At 37.8% G+C, this 17,644-nt stretch overlaps 1 protein-coding gene across 20 annotated transcripts in view; it reads right to left on the bottom strand.

Moving 5' to 3' along the window:
• Nucleotides 1–17,644, bottom strand: part of PTPN13 (protein tyrosine phosphatase non-receptor type 13) — a 233,843-nt gene that overhangs the window by 141,965 nt on the left and 74,234 nt on the right. For all 20 annotated transcript variants that reach the window (XM_032632180.1, XM_032632187.1, XM_032632176.1 and 17 more), the window contains one exon: nt 11,430–11,608. In XM_032632180.1, coding sequence (XP_032488071.1) covers nt 11,430–11,608 — 179 coding nt within the window. The remainder of the gene's footprint in view (nt 1–11,429; nt 11,609–17,644) is intronic.

Below are 17,644 nucleotides of genomic sequence, written 5' to 3'. Positions count from 1 at the left end.
CTGGACCATGGGATGCATAGATATTTGGTCAAACATTATTCTGGGTGTTTCTGTGAGAGTGTTTTTGGATGCAGACTGCTCTCCCCAATATAGGTGGTCCTCATCCAATTATTTGAAGGCCTGAAGAGAACAAAATAGCTTACCCACCCCCAGGTAAGAAAGAACTTTCTGTCCGACTGCCTTCAAACTAGGACATCAACTTTTTGTTGCCCTTGGATTTGATCCGAAATACCAGCTCTTCCTGGGTCCTGAGCCTGTTGGCCTTCATTGTGGAACTACACCCTCAGTTCACCTGGTTCTCAGACCAGAACTACATCATTGGCTCTCCTGGGTCTCCAGCTTGCTGGCTCACCTTGGAGACCTTGGGACTTGTCTGCCTCCATAATTACATGAGCTAATAAGAGTCTCTTTATATACACACACACACAAACACACATATCCTATTGATCCGGTTTCTCTGGAGACCCCTGCTTGATACATATAGATATGAAATATCTATATATAGAAAAAACATGCGGAAATGATAGTTGCTATTTTATTAGGATAGTGCTTTATGGGTTCAAAATTTTTAATATTTTAAAAATCATTTAAAATTTTGTTAAATAAATAACTCCAGGTACATCAGATCTTTGTTAATGTATAACAATATCTGGTATCTAATATTAGAGAAATATTATTAATATTTGAGAAAAAGTTTGTACAGTATACAAAGAAAAATGCTTTACTTTTACATTTATTCCAAAATAATCTATAAAGTAAATATGGATAATACTTCCATATACATTATTCATAAGCTAAGAGTTTTTACTGTTGATGCAACCTGAAAAGATACAGGCAGAAAGAAGATCAGTGATACTACGGTGTAACTAAATTAACACAGTAACGCTGCAATACCACTGAGAGCACTTAGTTCACCTGGTTGATAAATAGCAATGAATGGGTTATAGTTTAGTTACAGTCATATGGAAAGGAGAAGGTCATACAAGGAGTGATTATTCAAAAACAGGCAAGTATTTGGCCTTCATATGTTTCTTTGGTTTTTTACATAAACAGAAAAAAAGGAGAATACGATGGCCCATATTAAAAGAAGTCAGGCATTAGAAGTTTTTTTAAAAAAGGTTTTGATCTGCCTCTCACTTCTACTGCATATTTATTTAGCTTCCAAGGGAATTTTTTGCTTTGTGATCTTTGCCAAGGCCCTATTTGTATCAAAGATCTCAGTACCTATCTGTTCCTGATGGATAGTACAGAGAAAATCTATTCCTTTCCCTTAGTGTAACAGCAAGCCAGGATGGTTTCTTGTAGAAGTGGCTGCTTTTGATAATGATGATTCATACACAGGGTTAAACGATAAAGGAACTGGTTCTAGAAGATACCATTTATAGAAGAGCTAATTAACTATCCATTTAGTCGTTCAACATTTTTTCTGAAAGTCACTAAACTTGGGATTGTGGTAAAATATAAATATCTCATTCTGGATCAATAATACTACTATATACTAATACATAAGAATATCAACAGCAAGCATGTACATAACGTTTACTGTGTGTCAACCTTACAGTTTATACTCCAGCTTATTCAATAACTACAGAGACAGAAAGTAACTTTTGTCCAAGGTCACACAGGTAGTTAAGTGCTAGGGGTGGGATTCAAATTCTGGCTCCAGAGCCATATTCTTGACCTCTAAACCAGGGCTTATACTCCTCTGTACTACTGACATTTGGGATCTTTTCTGCGGACAGCAGTCTGTGGATATTTATCCTGTGTAGGATAACAGTAGTACCCCTGGCCTCTACTCACTAGATGCCAGTAGAACTACCTTCCTCCTCTTCCCCCTGCCCTCCCACCGGTTATGACAACTAAAAATGTCTCAAGACATTGCCAACTGTCCACTGGAAGATAAAGCAGCCTCTGATTCAAAACCACGGCTTTAATCTGTTGTACTTTTCCTAGAATCAGAACTCTAAGAAGAAAGCTATATGAATATATATGTATGCATCTATTAAACAAAGTAGAAGTGGTACATTTGTGCTAAGGAAATTCAAAAGGACAAGATTATTTCTGATTATAGAAGAAATTTAAAGCAGGGGGAGTTTAAGCTGAGGTTTGAATGTAGGTTATGTGTCCCCTCTCCGTGTTCTTTTAATATTTTGTACAGATCCACTATTACTGTATATATTTCCATTACTATTATTACTATCATTAATTTCCTTTTTTTCTATCTGTCCATTACACTGCTGGCCCTTTGAGGTTAAGAACTATTTCTTTTTTTTTTTAATGTATTTATTTATTTTTGGCTGCATTGGGTCTTCAATGCTGCATGCAGGCGGCGAGGAGGGGCTACAGTTTGTTGCGGTGTGCGGGCTTCTCATTGCGGTGGCTTCTCTTGCTGAGGAACGTGGGCTCTAGAGCTCAGGCTCAGTAGTTGTGGCACACGGGCTTAGTTGCTCCGCAGCATGTAGGATCTTCCCGGACCAGGGTTCGAACCTGTGTCCCCTGCACTGGCAGGCAGATTCTTAACCACTGTACCACCAAGGAAGTCCTAGGACTATTTCTTATTCATCTTTGTAACCCTATGGCCTAATATACTGTAGAATATATAAGTTCTCAATAGATGCTGATTGAAATGGTTGGTACATAGGATGTGGACATGTAGAAATGCAGAAGAGCATTGTTATACAAAAGAGTGAAGCCAGCTTCCCTCTTTGTTTCCTGGTGCATGAGGAGAGGAGATTAAGAGCTCTGCTTAAAGGAGCTCCAGAGACGGGCGCGAGCCGCAGCTAGAGACAGGCACGAGACGCTAAGGCTGCTGCTGCCACCACCAAGAAGCCTGTGTGCGAGCACAGGTCACTATCAACACCTCCCTTCTGGGGAGCCTGTGCAGCCCGCCACTGCCAGGGTCCCGGGATCCAGGGACAACTTCCTCGGGAGAACGCACGCGCCTCAGGCTGGTGCAACGTCACGCCGGCCTCTGCCGCACAGGCTCACCCCGCACTCCGTACCCCTCCCTCCCCCCAGCCTGAGTGAGCCACAGCCCCCGAATCAGCGGCTCCTTTAACCCCGTCCTATCTGAGCAAACAACAGATGCCCTCCAGCAACCTACACTCAGAGGCAGGGCCAAATCCAAAGCTGAGCTCCTGTGAGCTGTGCGAACAAAGAAGAGAAAGGGAAATCTCTCCCAGCAGCCTCAGGAGCAGCAGATTAAATCTCCACAATCAACTTGATGTACCCTGCATCTGTGGAATACCTGAATAGACAACGAATCATCCCAAATTAAGGAGATGGACTTTGAGAACAAGATTTATTATTTTTTCCCCTTTTCCTCTTTTTGTGAGCATGCATGTATATGCTTCTGCGTGAGAGTTTGTCAGTATAGCTTCGCTTTCACCATTTGTCCTAGGGTTCTATCCATCCATTGTTTTTTTTTTTTAACTTAAGAAAACATTTTTTTCTTAATAATAATTTTTTTATTTTGATAACTTTATTTTATTTTTTTTTTATCCTCTTTCTTTCATTCATTCTACTTTATCTCCCTTTTATTCTGAGCCCTGTGGATGAAACGCTCTTGATGCTGCAGACAGGAGTCAGTGCTGTGCCTCTGAGGTGGGAGATCCAACTTCAGGACACTGGTCCACAAGAGACCTCCCAGCTCCACATAATATGAAGCGGCAAAAATCTCCCAGAGATCTCCATCTCAACACCAACACCAAGCTTCACTCAACGACCAGCAAACTAAAGTGCTGGACACCCTATGCCAAACAACAAGCAAGACAGGAACACAACCCCACCCATTAGCAGACAGGCTGCCTAAAATCATAATAAGTCCACAGACACCCCAAAACACACCACCAGACGTGGACCTGCCCACCAGAAAGACAAGATCCAGCCTCATCCACCACACACAGGCACTAGTCCCCTCCACCAGGATGCTTACACAACCCACTGAACCAACTTTAGCCACTGGGGGCAGACACCAAAAACAACGGGAACTATGAACCTGCGGCCTGCAAAAAGGAGACCCCAAACACAGTAAGATAAGCAAAATGAGAAGACAGAAAAACACACAGCAGATGAAAGAGCAAGATAAAAACCCACCAGACCTAACAAATGAAGAGGAAATAGGCAGTCTACCTGAAAAAGAATTCAGAATAATGATAGTAAAGATGATCTAAAATCTTGGAAATAGAATAGAGAAAATGCAAGAAATATTTAACAAGGACCTAGAAGAACTAAAGATGAAACAAGCAACGACGAACAACACAGTAAATGAAATTAAAAATACTCTAGAAGGGATCAATAGCAGAATAACTGAGGCAGAAGAACGGATAAGTGACCTGGAAGATAAAATAGTGGAAATAACTACTGCAGAGCAGAATAAAGAAAAAAGAATGAAAAGAACTGAGGACACTCTGAGACCTGTGGGACAACATTAAACACACCAACATTTGAATTATAGGGGTTCCAGAAGAAGAAGAGAAAAAGAAAGGGACTGAGAAAATATTTGAAGATATTATAGTTGAAACTTCCCTAATATGGGAAAGGAAATACTTAATCAAGTCCAGGAAGCACAGAGAGTCCCATACAGGATAAATCCAAGGAGAAACATGCCAAGACACATATTAATCAAACAGTCAAAAATTAAATACAAAGAAAACTTATTAAAAGCACCAGGGAAAAAACAACAAATAACACACAAGGGAATCCCCATAAGGTTAACAGCTGATCTCTCAGCAGAAACTCTGCAAGCCAGACGGGGCTGGCAGGACATATTTAAAGTGATGAAGGAGAAAAACCTACAACCAAGATTACTCTACCCAGCAAGGATCTCATTCAGATTTGATGGAGAAATCAAAACCTTTACAGACAAGCAAAAGCTGAGAGAGTTCAGCACCACCAAACCAGCTTTACAACAAATGCTAAAGGAACTTCTCTAGGCAAGAAACACAAGAGAAGGAAAAGACCTACAATAACGAACCCAAAACAATTAAGAAAATGGGAATAGGAACATACATATCGATAATTACCTTAAATGTAAATGGACTAAATGCTCACATCAAAAGACACAGACTGGCTGAATAAATACAAAAACAAGACCCATATATATGCTGTCTAAAAGAGACCCACTTCAGACCTAGAGACACATACATACTGAACGTGAGGGGATGGAAAAAGATATTCCATGCAAATGGAAACCAAAAGAAAGTTGGAGTAGCAATTCTCTTATCAGACAAAATAGACTTTAAAATAAAGACTATTAGGAGAGACAAAGAAGGACACTACATAATGATCAAGAGATCGATCCAAGAAGAAGATATAACAATTGTAAATATTTATGCACCCAACATAGGAGCACCTCAATACATAAGGCAAATACTAACAGCCATAACAGGGGAAAACGACAGTAACTCATTCATGGTAGGGGACTTTTTTTTTTTTTTTTCGCGGTACGCGGGCCTCTCACTGTTGCGGAGCACAGGCTCCGGACGCGCAGGCTCAGCCGCTCCGCGGTATGTGGGATCTTCCCAGACCGGGGCACGAACCCGTGTCCCCAGCATCGGCAGGCAGACCCTCAACCACTGTGCCACCAGGGAAGCCCCATGGTAGGGGACTTTAACACCCCACTTTCACCAATGGACAGATCATCCAAAATGAAAATAAATAAGGAAACACAAGCTTTAAATGATACATTAAACAAGATGGACTTAATTGATATTTATAAGACATTCCATTCAAAAACAACAGAATACACATTTTTCTCAACTGCTCATGGAACATTCTCCAGGATAGATCATTTCTTGGGTCACAAGTCAAGCCTTGGTAAATTTAAGAAAATTGAAATTGTTTCAAGTATCTTTCCTGACCACAACGTTATGAGACTAGATACCAATTACAGGAAAAGATCTGTAAAAAATACAAACACATGGAGACTAAACAATACACTACTTAATAACGAAGTGATCACTGAAGGATTCAGAGAGGAAATTGAAAAATAAGTAGAAACAAATGACAATGGAGACACGACAACCCAAAACCTATGGGATGCAGCAAAAGCAGTTCTAAGATGGAAGTTTATAGCAATACAATCCTACCTTAAGAAACAAGAAACATCTCGAATAAACAACCTAACCCTGCACCTAAAGCAATTAAGAGAAAGAAGAACAAAAAAACGCCAAAGTTAGCAAAAGGAAAGAAATCAGAAAGATCAGATCAGAAATAAATGAAAAAGAAATAAAGGAAACAATAGCAAAGATCAATAAAACTAAAAGCTGGTTCTTTGAGAAGATAAACCGAATTGATAAACCATTAACCAGACTCATCAAGAAAATAAGGGAGAAGACTCAAATCAATAGATTTAGAAATGAAAAAGGAGAAATAACAATTGACACTGCAGAAATACAAAAGATCATGAGAGATTACTACAAGCAACTCTATGCCAATAAAATGGACAATCTGGAAGAAATGGACAAATTCTTAGAAATGTACAACCTGCCAAGACTGAATCAGGAAGAAATAGAAAATATGAACAGACCAATAACAAGCAATGAAATTGAAACTGCGGTTAAAAATCTTCCAACAAACAAAAGCCCAGGACCAGATGGCTTCACAGGCGAATTCTATCAAACATTTAGAGAAGAGCTAACACCTATCCTTGTCAAACTCTTCCAAAATATAGCAGAGGGAGGAACACTCCCAAACTCATTCAACAAGGCCACGATCACCCTGATACCAAAACCAGAGAAGGATGTCACAAAGAAAGAAAACTATAGGCCAATATCACTGATGAACACAGATGCAAAAATCCTCAACAAATACTAGCAAACAGAATCCAACAGCACATTAAAAGGATCATACACCATGATCAAGTGGGTTTTATTCCACGAATGCAAGGATTCTTCAATATACGCAAATCAATCAATGTGATACACCATATTAACAAATTGAAGGAAAAAAACCATATGGTCATCTCAATAGATGCAGTGAAAACTTTCAACAAAATTCAACACCCATTTATGATAAATACCCTGCAGAAAGTAGGCACAGAGGGAACTTTCCTCAACATAATAAAGGCCATATATGAAAAACCCACAGCCAACATCGTCCTCATTGGTGAAAAACTGAAAGCATTTCCACTAAGATCAGGAACAAGACAAGGTTGCCCACTCTCACCACTCTTATTCATCATAGTTTTGGAAGTTTTAGCCACAGCAATCAGAGAAGAAAAGGAAATAAAAGGAATCCAAATTGGAAAAGAAGAAGTAAAGCTGTCACCGTTTGCAGATGACATGATACTATACATAGAGAATCCTAAAGATGCTACCAGAAAACTACTAGAGCTAATCAATGAATTTGGTAAAGTAGCAGGATACAAAATTAATGCATAGAAATCTCTGGCATTCCTATACACTAATGATGAAACATCTGAAAGTGAAATCAAGAAAACACTCCCATTTACCATTGCAACAAAAAGAATAAAATAACTAGGAATAAACCTACCTAAGGAGACAAAATACCTCTATGCAGAAAATTACAAGACACTGATGAAAGAAATTAAAGATGACACAAATAGATGGAGAGATATACCGTGTTCTTGGATTGGAAGAATCAACATTGTGAAAATGACTCTACTACCCAAAGCAATCTACAGATTCAGTGTAATCCCTATCAAATTACCACTGGCATTTTTCACAGAACTAGAACAAAAAATTTCACAATTTGTATGGAAACACAAAAGACCCCGAATAGCCAAAGCAATCCTGAGAAAGAAAAACGGAGCTGAAGGAATCAGGCTCCCTGACTTCAGACTATACTACAAAGCTACAGTAATCAAGACAGTATGGTACTGGCACAAAAACAGAAAGGCAGATAAATGGAACAAGATAGAAAGCCCAGAGATAAACCCACACACATATGGACACCTTATCTTTGATAAAGGTGGTAGGAATGTACAGTGGAGAAAGGACAGCCCTTCAATAAGTGGTGCTGGGAACACTGGACAGATACATGTAAAAGTATGAGATTAGATCACTCCCTAACACCATACACAAAAATAAGCTCAAAATGGATTAAAGACCTAAATGTAAGGCCAGAAACTATCAAACTCTTAGAGGAAAACATAGGCAGAACACTCTGTGACATAAATCACAGCAAGATCCTTTCTGACCCACCTCCTGGAGACATGGAAATAAAAACAAAAATAAACAAATGGGACCTAATGAAACTTCAAACTTTTGCACAGCAAAGGAAACCATAAACAAGACCAAAAGACAACCCTCAGAATGGGAGAAAATATTTGCAAATGAAGCAACTGACAAAGGATTAATCTCCAAAATTTACAAGCAGCTCATGCAGCTCAATAACAAAAAAACAAACAACCCAATCCAAAAATGGGCAGAAGACCTAAACAGACCTCCCTACGAAGAAGATATACAGACTGCCAACAAGCACATGAAAGAATGCTCAACATCATTAATCATCAGAGAAATACAAATCAAAACTACAATGAGATATCATCTCACACCAGTCAGAATGGCCATCATCAAAAAATCTAGAAACAATAAATGCTGGAGAGGGTGTGGAGAAAAGGGAACCCTCTTGCACTGCTGCTGGGAATGTGAATTGGTTCAGCCACTATGGAGAACAGTATGGAGGTTCCTTAAAAAACCAGAAATAGAAGTACCATATGACCAAGCAATCCCACTACTGGGCATATACCCTGATAAAACCATAATTCATAAAAAGTCATGTACCAAAATGTTCACTGGGGCTCTATTTACAAAAGCCAGGAGATGGAAACAGCCTAAGTGTCCATCATCGGATGAATGGATATAGATGTGGCACATATATACAATGGAATATTACTCAGCCATAAAAAGAAACGAAATTGAGCTATTTGTAATGAGGTAGAGTCTGTCATACAGAGTGAAGTAAGTCAGAAAGAGAAAGACAAATACAGTATGCTAACACATATATCTGGAATTTAAGGGAAAAAATGTCATGAATAACCTAGGGGTAAGACAGGAATAAAGACACAGACCTACTAGAGAATGGACTTGAGGATATGGGGAGAGGGAAGGGTAAGCTGTGACAAAGTGAGAGAGTGGCATGGACATATATACACTACCAAACGTAAAACAGATAGCTAGTGGGAAGCAGCCGCATAGCACAGGGAGATCAACTTGGTGATTTGTGACCACCTAGAGAGATGGGATAGGGAGGGTTGGAGGGAGGGAGATGCAAGAGGGAAGAGGTATGGGAACATATGTATATGTATAACTGATTCACTTTGTTATAAATCAGAAACTAACACACCATTGTAAAGCAAATATACTCCAATAAAGATGTTAAAAAAAAGGAGTGAAGCCACAAAGCGTAAGACCTGTTTAATAATAACTGACTACAGCTTGTGACTCTGAAAGAGAGGAGTTGAAGTATGGTTGGAATCAGACTCTGGAGAGGTTGTCTATGTTTTGTTAAGGAATCTGTACTTAACTGAGTAAGTGGGCCCATGCAGTTCAAACTGGCGTTGTTCAAGGGTCAACCATATGTTAAAAATTTAAATTCACATACTTTTTGATTTCACAATTTTACTATTAGGAAAGTATTAGTTTCATTTTTAAAACTATATGCATTGATTATGGGAAATGATATTCATAGCAAATTCTGAATTCTCCAAAGTTCCCTATCTAAATTATCACAGCTTGCTACACACAATATATATATGTTCCAAAATTTCTTTTCATAGCCTTGACAATGAAATTAGATCTTCTGATGTTAATGGCATTTCCATCCTCAGACTGGATATTTCCATCATAAACATTTCCATCTCATTGTTTCATCAAATCAACTGTCGAAACTCTGTCAGGTTTGCTTCCACTATAACCCCATTATCCTCACCTCTATAGTTCCAAGGCATTGCACGATATTTAGATCTTTCCCCCAGATTATTAAAGTGTCCCAGTTAGATTCTTACATAATCTTTTATCTCACCTAGTTATCCACTTTCATCAAACTTACCCTCTGAAATAACAAATTATATCATATCACTCTCTTAAAAATATGCCCCAGAAGAAAGTCTCAAGTTCTGGCATTCAAAGTGTTCTTCATTCTGACCTATAGTCTCCCTTTAACCACAGCCTTCCAGGTAGCTAATGCTACAGCCCAGCCAGTCTGACCAAACATTCCTCTATCACAGTGGACAATTTCCTACCCCTTAGCATTACACATCATAGCAACACTGAGGGGAATCCCCATTTCTACCTATCTTCAATTTTCTAAATTCTACTCACTCTTCGTAGCTCAACACAAATGCTACCTTCTCTGCGGTACCATTCTAAATTAGAAATTGCTTCTCTTCGAAATTTCCAAACTACTTTATCTCTCTATATAGCATTCATTTCAATTTGCCTTATATTATGGATATACATATATGTATATACATGTATAATCATTAACAAATTTAAAAAATATTTTCCACACATGAGAAAGTGTTGACATAAAATACAAAGACTGAAAAATAAATCTTAAAATTCTTTAAGCATCTTAGAAAAACTCACAAAAAAGGTTATAAATATATTAGAACATCTATTTAATTAATAAAAAACATTAACCAGATCATTGCTACTGTAAAAACATCAAGTCGACAAATAATGAGAGAGAAAGAAAAAAAGAGAAGGAAAGAGAGAAGGAAGGAGGGAAGTATGAAAGAAGTGAGGGAGGGAGGGAAAGGAGGGAGGGATGGAGGGAAGGAAGGAAGGAAGGAAGGAAGGAAGGAAGGAAGGAAGGAAGGAAAGAAGGAAAGAAGGAAGGAGGGGGGGGAGGAAGGAAGGAAGGAAGGTCCAGTTATTTTTGTATCTTCCTCCCAAGCACAGTGTTTTAAACAGAGCAGGCATTTAATAAGTATTTTAAAACATGAATTAATAATGGCTTACATTTTTTTCATATTTTTTCTTAGATCCATACATTTTTATAAAACTAGTTTGAATTTTTAAATATGAACCTCTTGGAATACATGATCATTTTATTTTTTAATTGAAGTATAATTACTGTACAATATTACATAAGTTACAGGTGTACAATACAGTGATTCACAATTTTCAAAGGTTAGGCTCCATTTATAGTTATTATAAAATATCTGGCTATATTCCTCATGTTGTAGCCTATTTATACGTAATAGTTTGCACCTCTTACTCCCCTCTCCCTTTCCCTCTCCCCACTGGTAACTACCAATTTGTTCTCTATATCTGTGAGTTTGATTCTTTTTTGTTATATTCACTAATTTGTTGTATTTTTTAGATTCCATACATAAGTGATTACGTGATCATTTTAAATTCAATGGATGTTTTTCAGAGGGTTGAAGGTAGTCCAGTGTCTACTTTTCCTACCCCCACCAAAACAAAAAACAAAATAAAGCAAAAAAGACTTAATGTTACCTTTTCAACATCGGAGAGAGAAGTTAGTGATTGATTTTGAAGAACCTCTGGTGCAGTGAATGCTCGAAGATCCTGACTGGAAATATTTTCATCTGTAAATGACACGCTACCAGATGGCAGCAATAGCAGAGACCATGGAGAAATGATGAAGCCAAGGGCAGCAGGATCAGCTATGCTTACTGGTTTGTAACCATATAGAATGAAAAGAAAAAAGAAAGATAAATGCTTAAAATTAAGTGATTACAGATCACATAAATGAATACCCCAGCATATTCATATATATGTGCAGTTACATACACCAAATCAACATGCTACAAAATGAGAGTGGGTTTCATACACCTAATACTGCTAGCATTATTAACAACAATGCCTTGATTTGGCTTAGTCTTTCAAACTTAGACTAGATGGCAGATCTTAGAAACCAGAAATAGAGAACTTTCATTGTCAGTCAGGAGACTATACTTGGTTCAAATACTTATCACAGTGATAAAGAGATATGAATAAGAATCAATAGTTCTTACATTTTGTTGGGTGGAGTGTGGTTCATGGATTCCTTTGAGAATTTGGTAAAAACTATGGTTGAGAGACCATTTCAAGAAAACTGCCCATAAATATAAAACCCTGTAAACAAAACGTGTTTGGGGACTTCCCTGGTGGTGCAGTGGTTAAGAATCTGCCTGCCAATGCAGGGAACATGGGTTCGAGCCCTGGTCCGGGAAGATCCCACATGCCATGGAGCAACTAAGCCACAACTACTGAGCCTGCACTCTAGGGCCTGCAAGCCACAACTACTGAGCCCGTGTGCCCAGAGTCCATGCTCCACAATAGTAGAAGCCACTGCAATGAGAAGCCCATGCACCGCAACGAAGAGTAGCCCCCACTCGCTGCAACTAGAGAAAGCCCGCGTGCAGCAATGAAGACCCAACACAGCCAAAAATAAAAATAAAATAAAATTTAAAAATTTACAAATACCACAGAATCCAGCCAGAGAAGAACTCAAACAAGGCAGAAGAATATTTTCTTTGCCAAAAGATGCTATTCAAAATATTGAGATTTCACATGTCATGGACACAATAAAATAGTCTATAATCAATTCTTTTCAAATTAGTAACTAAACGGAACAAACACCAGGAGACCAATTCAGAAGGCAATGCACTAATATCTGTTATGAGATGATGATGGCCTGGAAACCACAGTGGTAGTGAGAACCTGTTGGAATGCAAGTGTATCTAGAGGTAGTGACAACAAAATTTCCTGACAGACGGGATGTGGAGTGAGAGAAAGAGGGGAATCAGGATGACTCCAAGAGTTTGGTCTCAGGAACAGGAAGGATGGAGTGTCATCAACTGAGAGTAAGAAGACTGTAGGAATAGCATAGGTTGCTGAGGTAGGGGCTGGGAGATAGTGGTAGTAATTAGAACTGTACTTTGGGACCTATTAAGTTTAAGATATCTGTTAGATATTCAAATGGAGGTGTCAAATAGGCAGTTGGATCTCAAGTTAGGGAGAAAGGCCTGAACTGGGGAGTTACTGGTCTAATAGATGGTACTGAAAGCCTTGTAACTGGATGAGATGACCAAAAAGTGAGTTAAGATAGAAAAGAAATCAAGAACATTGGACAGTGCTGTGGGGTACTCCAACTTTAAGACCAATTGCTCCTTCTCAGTCTTTTCTTCCAGCTCGCTGAACTTAAAGAGAGGAGGATGGGATTCTAACTCTCATGCCTAATTCCTGTCATCCTTATTTGGGGACAGAATTATGATTTCTGGTATATCTGTTACCATTTGAATTTATAAATTATTAGGGATCACAGCTAACACAGAAGCATGAATGCCATTCAGAAGTCTAAATCCTATGTCTTGTCCTGCCATTCTTGGTATTGCTATCCACTCAGACCTGAAAAGAGGTTGCTGTACTCCTCCTCCTTATCCCAGGCGACAGACTGACCCTACCCTCTCCTTGACAGGGTAGCACAGAACAGAAACTGTTGAAGGTGAAATTAATCTGTAATTGCTTATCACTTTGAAATTAAGAGGTTTACTCACTTATCAGCACAATGAAGATCAGCAAAACTAATACTCTGACAAGAACTGTATCTTTCAACTTTTACTTTATACAATAGGTTTTTGTTTCTTTGTTTTTTACTGAACATCTAAAGTATACTCGTATTTTAAGTACTATATAAACATAATATTCTCAAAATTACAAGTCATTTGCCCATAGAGTCCATAGTTTTATTGGGGAGATAAAATGTATTCATAAATAAATACAAGATAAAAAGTATAAGGTATTTAAAAGACAATACAAAAGGAAATTCAGAGGAAATTACTTCAGTTACAATGGAGAATTAATTTTTTAAATATATGTGGTCCTTTAAGACGAGTAAGATTTGACCATGGTTAAGAGGGAGATTCCAAAGAGAAGAAACAGCCAAAGCAAAGGCATATGGTCAGGAAATTATTAACTTTGTACAAGGAATAAACTCCAAGAATTTGGAGCACAAGAATGGTAGAGAGCAGTGAGAAACAGAATTACCAATGTGGGTCATATTTTTACTTGTTAAAAAACACACATACAAATAAATGACACAAATATTTTCGTTGTTTTCAAATGTGATTTTTAAATGTCTTGTAATAAAGCTAAAGCAGCTGTGACAACAAACTACATTGTTGTCAAATTCCCAAAGCACACACACAACATTTAAGTGCTCCATTCTTCAGAAAACAAACCACAAAATATATTTTTCAATAACTGTAAAGGGTCGTGCAAACCTTCAAGTGAGGAAATTTAGAGTCATGGCTACAATCAGTCTAATTCACCCTCCTTCTCTAACTAAAAGAAAGGAATTTAAAGCAAATGGATTCAAAGAATGCTAACAAAAGGATATTTAAAAATGGAATTCCAGAAGCTTGTAATTTGGTGTCCCATAATGTTTTAGTTGTGTGATGACTGTTCTCAAGAATGCTATTATTGTTTAAAAGTAAATCTGATGTGAACTGATTCCAGGACTCAAATGATTCTATTTAAAGACTTTTTCCAAACATTCCACAGAGAAAGTTGCTTAATCAAAATTTCAAGCAGTTAGAGGCAAAGTTATAAATAAGCAGAAATTTGATATGCAAAGAAACATCTTAGAGCTTCTTTCCAATGTTCCCCCCCACTGAGGGGTCTTACCATTTCCTTTAGATTGTCCCCTTCATTTAATTTTCTTGGCCTTCCAGTTACAGTATAAAAATTAGAGAAATGATCATAACTGGGTAACAAACATGATGAGGCAAAACAATTGAAAGTATCAGCAAATCATCTAAAACACTTAGAACAACAACAAAACCATTTTGACCTGAAAAGTCCCTTTGCCTATCTAAGCACATACATGTTCTATTATAGTACTTGGCAAAAATCTATGCAGAGGCCACTGTTTCAAACTCTGAAGGATCTGATGAAGTCATTCTATGATACGGAATTCTCTCAAAAATTCAGTTCATGTGTGCATAAAAATACACACACAAACACACACAGTGTTAAATCAATCATCTGGTGTAACAATGCACAAACAGAAAAAAATATGGTTTAGAATATTTCCCCTATATTTTAACATTTTCTTGATAGTAAAGCTTTGTGATAAACTGTTTAAGGTTCACTGCAACTCACCAAGAAAAAAACGGAGAGAACTCAAATCAACAAAATTAGAAATGAAAAAGGAGAAGTTACAACGGACACCACAGAAATACAAAGGATCATAAGAGACTGCTACAAACAACTATATGCCAATAAAATGGACAACCAAGAAGAAATGGACAAATTCTTAGAAAGATACAACCTTCTAAGACCAGACTAGGAATAAATAGAAAATATGAACAGACTAATCACAAGTACTGAAATTGAAACTGTAATTTAAAAACTCCCAACAAACAAAAGTCCAGGACCAGATGGTTTCACAGGTGAATTCTATCAAACATTTACAGAAGCGCTAACAGCTATCCTTCTCAAACTCTTTCAAAAAATTGCAGAGGAAGGAACACTCCCAGGCCCATTCTATGAGGCCACCATCACCACGATACCAAAACCAGACAAAGATACCACAAAAAAAGAAAATTACAGGCCAATATCACTGATGAACATAGATGCAAAAATACTCAACAAAATACTAGCAAACCAAATCCAACAATACATTAAAAGGATCATACACCATGATCAAGTAGGATTTATCCTAGAGATGCAAGGATTCTTCAAAGCCTGCAAATCAGTGTGATACACCACATTAACAAACTGAAGAATAAAAACCAAATGATCATCTCAATACATATAGAAAAAGCTTCTAACAAAATTCAACACCGATTTATGATAAAAGGTCTCCAGAAAGTGGGAATAGAGGGAACTTACTTCAACATAATAAAAGGCATATATGACAAACCCACAGCTAACATCATTCTCAACAGTGAAAAGCTGAAAGCATTCCCTCTAAGATCAGGAACAAGGCAAGGACGTCCACTGTCACCACTTTTATTCAACACAGTTTTGGAAGTCCTTGCCACGGCAATCAGAGAAGGAAAAGAAATAAAAGGAGGACTTGCCTGGTGTTGCAGTGGTTAAGAATCCGCCTGCCAATGCAGGGGACACAGGTTCGAGCCCTGGTCCAGGAAGCTCCCACATGCTCTGGAGCAACTAAGCCCATGTGCCATAACTACTGAGCCTGCGCTCTAGAGCCTGTGAGCCACAACTACTGAAGTCCGCATGCTTAGAGCCCGTGCTCCGCAACAAGAGAAGCCATTGCAATGAGAAGTCTGTGCACTGCAACAAAGAGTAGCCCTCGCTCGCCGCAACTAGAGAAAGCTTGCATGCAGAAAGAAATAAAAGAAAGAAAGAAAAGGAATACAAATTGGAAGTAAAACTGTCAAATATTTGCAGATGACATGGTACTATACAAAGAAAATCCTAAAGATGCTACCAGAAAACTACTAGAGCTCATCAATAAATTCAGTAAAGCTGCAGGATACAAAATTAATACACAAAAATCTCTTGTATTCCTACATACTAATAACAAAAGGTCAGAAAGAGAAATTAAGTAAATAATCCCATTTACCATGGCATCAACAAGAATAAAATACTGAGGAATAAACCTACCTATGGAGACAAAAGACTTCTACTCTGAAAACTATAAAATGCTGATGAAAGAAATTGGAGATGACACCAACAGATGCAAGGATATACCATGTTCTTGTATTGGAAGACCCAATATTGTCAAAATGACTATACTATCTAAGGCAATCTACAGATTCAATGCAATCCGTATCAAATTACCAATGGCATTTTTCACACAACTAGAAAAAAAATTCTAAAATTTATATGGAAACACAAAGACCTCAAATAGCCAAAGCAATCCTCAGAAAGAAAAACAGAGTTGGAGAAATCAGACTCCCTGACTTCAGACTATACTACAAAGCTACAGGAATCAAAACATCATGATACAGATGATACAAAAGCAGAAATACAGATCAATGGAACAGGATAGAAAGCCCAGAAATAAACTCACATACCCATTGTCAATTAATCTATGACAAAGGGGGCAAGAATACATAATGGAGAAAAAACAGTCTCTTCAATAAGTGGTGCTGGGAAAACTAGAAAGCTACATGTAAAAGAATGGAATTAGAATACTCTCTAACACCACACACAAAAATAAACTCCAAATGGATCAAAGAGCTAAATGTAAGGCCAGTTACTGTAAAACGCTTAGAGGAAAACATAGGCAGAACACTTTTTGACATAGACCACAGCAATATCTTTTGTGATCCACCTCCTACAGTAATGAATATAAAAATAAACAAATGGGACCTAATTAAACTTAAATGCTTCTGCACAGCAAAGGAAACCATAAATAAAACGAAAAGATGGCCCACAGAATGGGAGTAAATAGTTGCAAATTAAGCAAGTGACAAGGGATTAGTCTCCAAAATATACAAACAGCTCATGCAGATCTGTGTCAAAAAAACAAACCCAATCAAAAAAAGAAAAAAATGGGCAGAAGATCTAAATAGACATTTCTCCAAAGAAAACATACAGATGGCCAAAAAGCACATGAAAAGATGCTTAACATCACTAATTATCAGAGTAATGCAAATCAAAACTACAGTGAGGCATCACCTCACACTGGTCAGAATGGCCATCATCAAAAAATCTATAGACAGAGGCTTCCCTGGTGGCACAGTGGTTGA

This window comes from Phocoena sinus, chromosome 5 (genome assembly GCF_008692025.1).
Source record: "Phocoena sinus isolate mPhoSin1 chromosome 5, mPhoSin1.pri, whole genome shotgun sequence".
Lineage (NCBI taxonomy): Eukaryota > Metazoa > Chordata > Mammalia > Artiodactyla > Phocoenidae > Phocoena > Phocoena sinus.
Note: the sequence above shows the minus strand (reverse complement) of the source record. Positions and strands in the feature narration are given on the sequence as shown.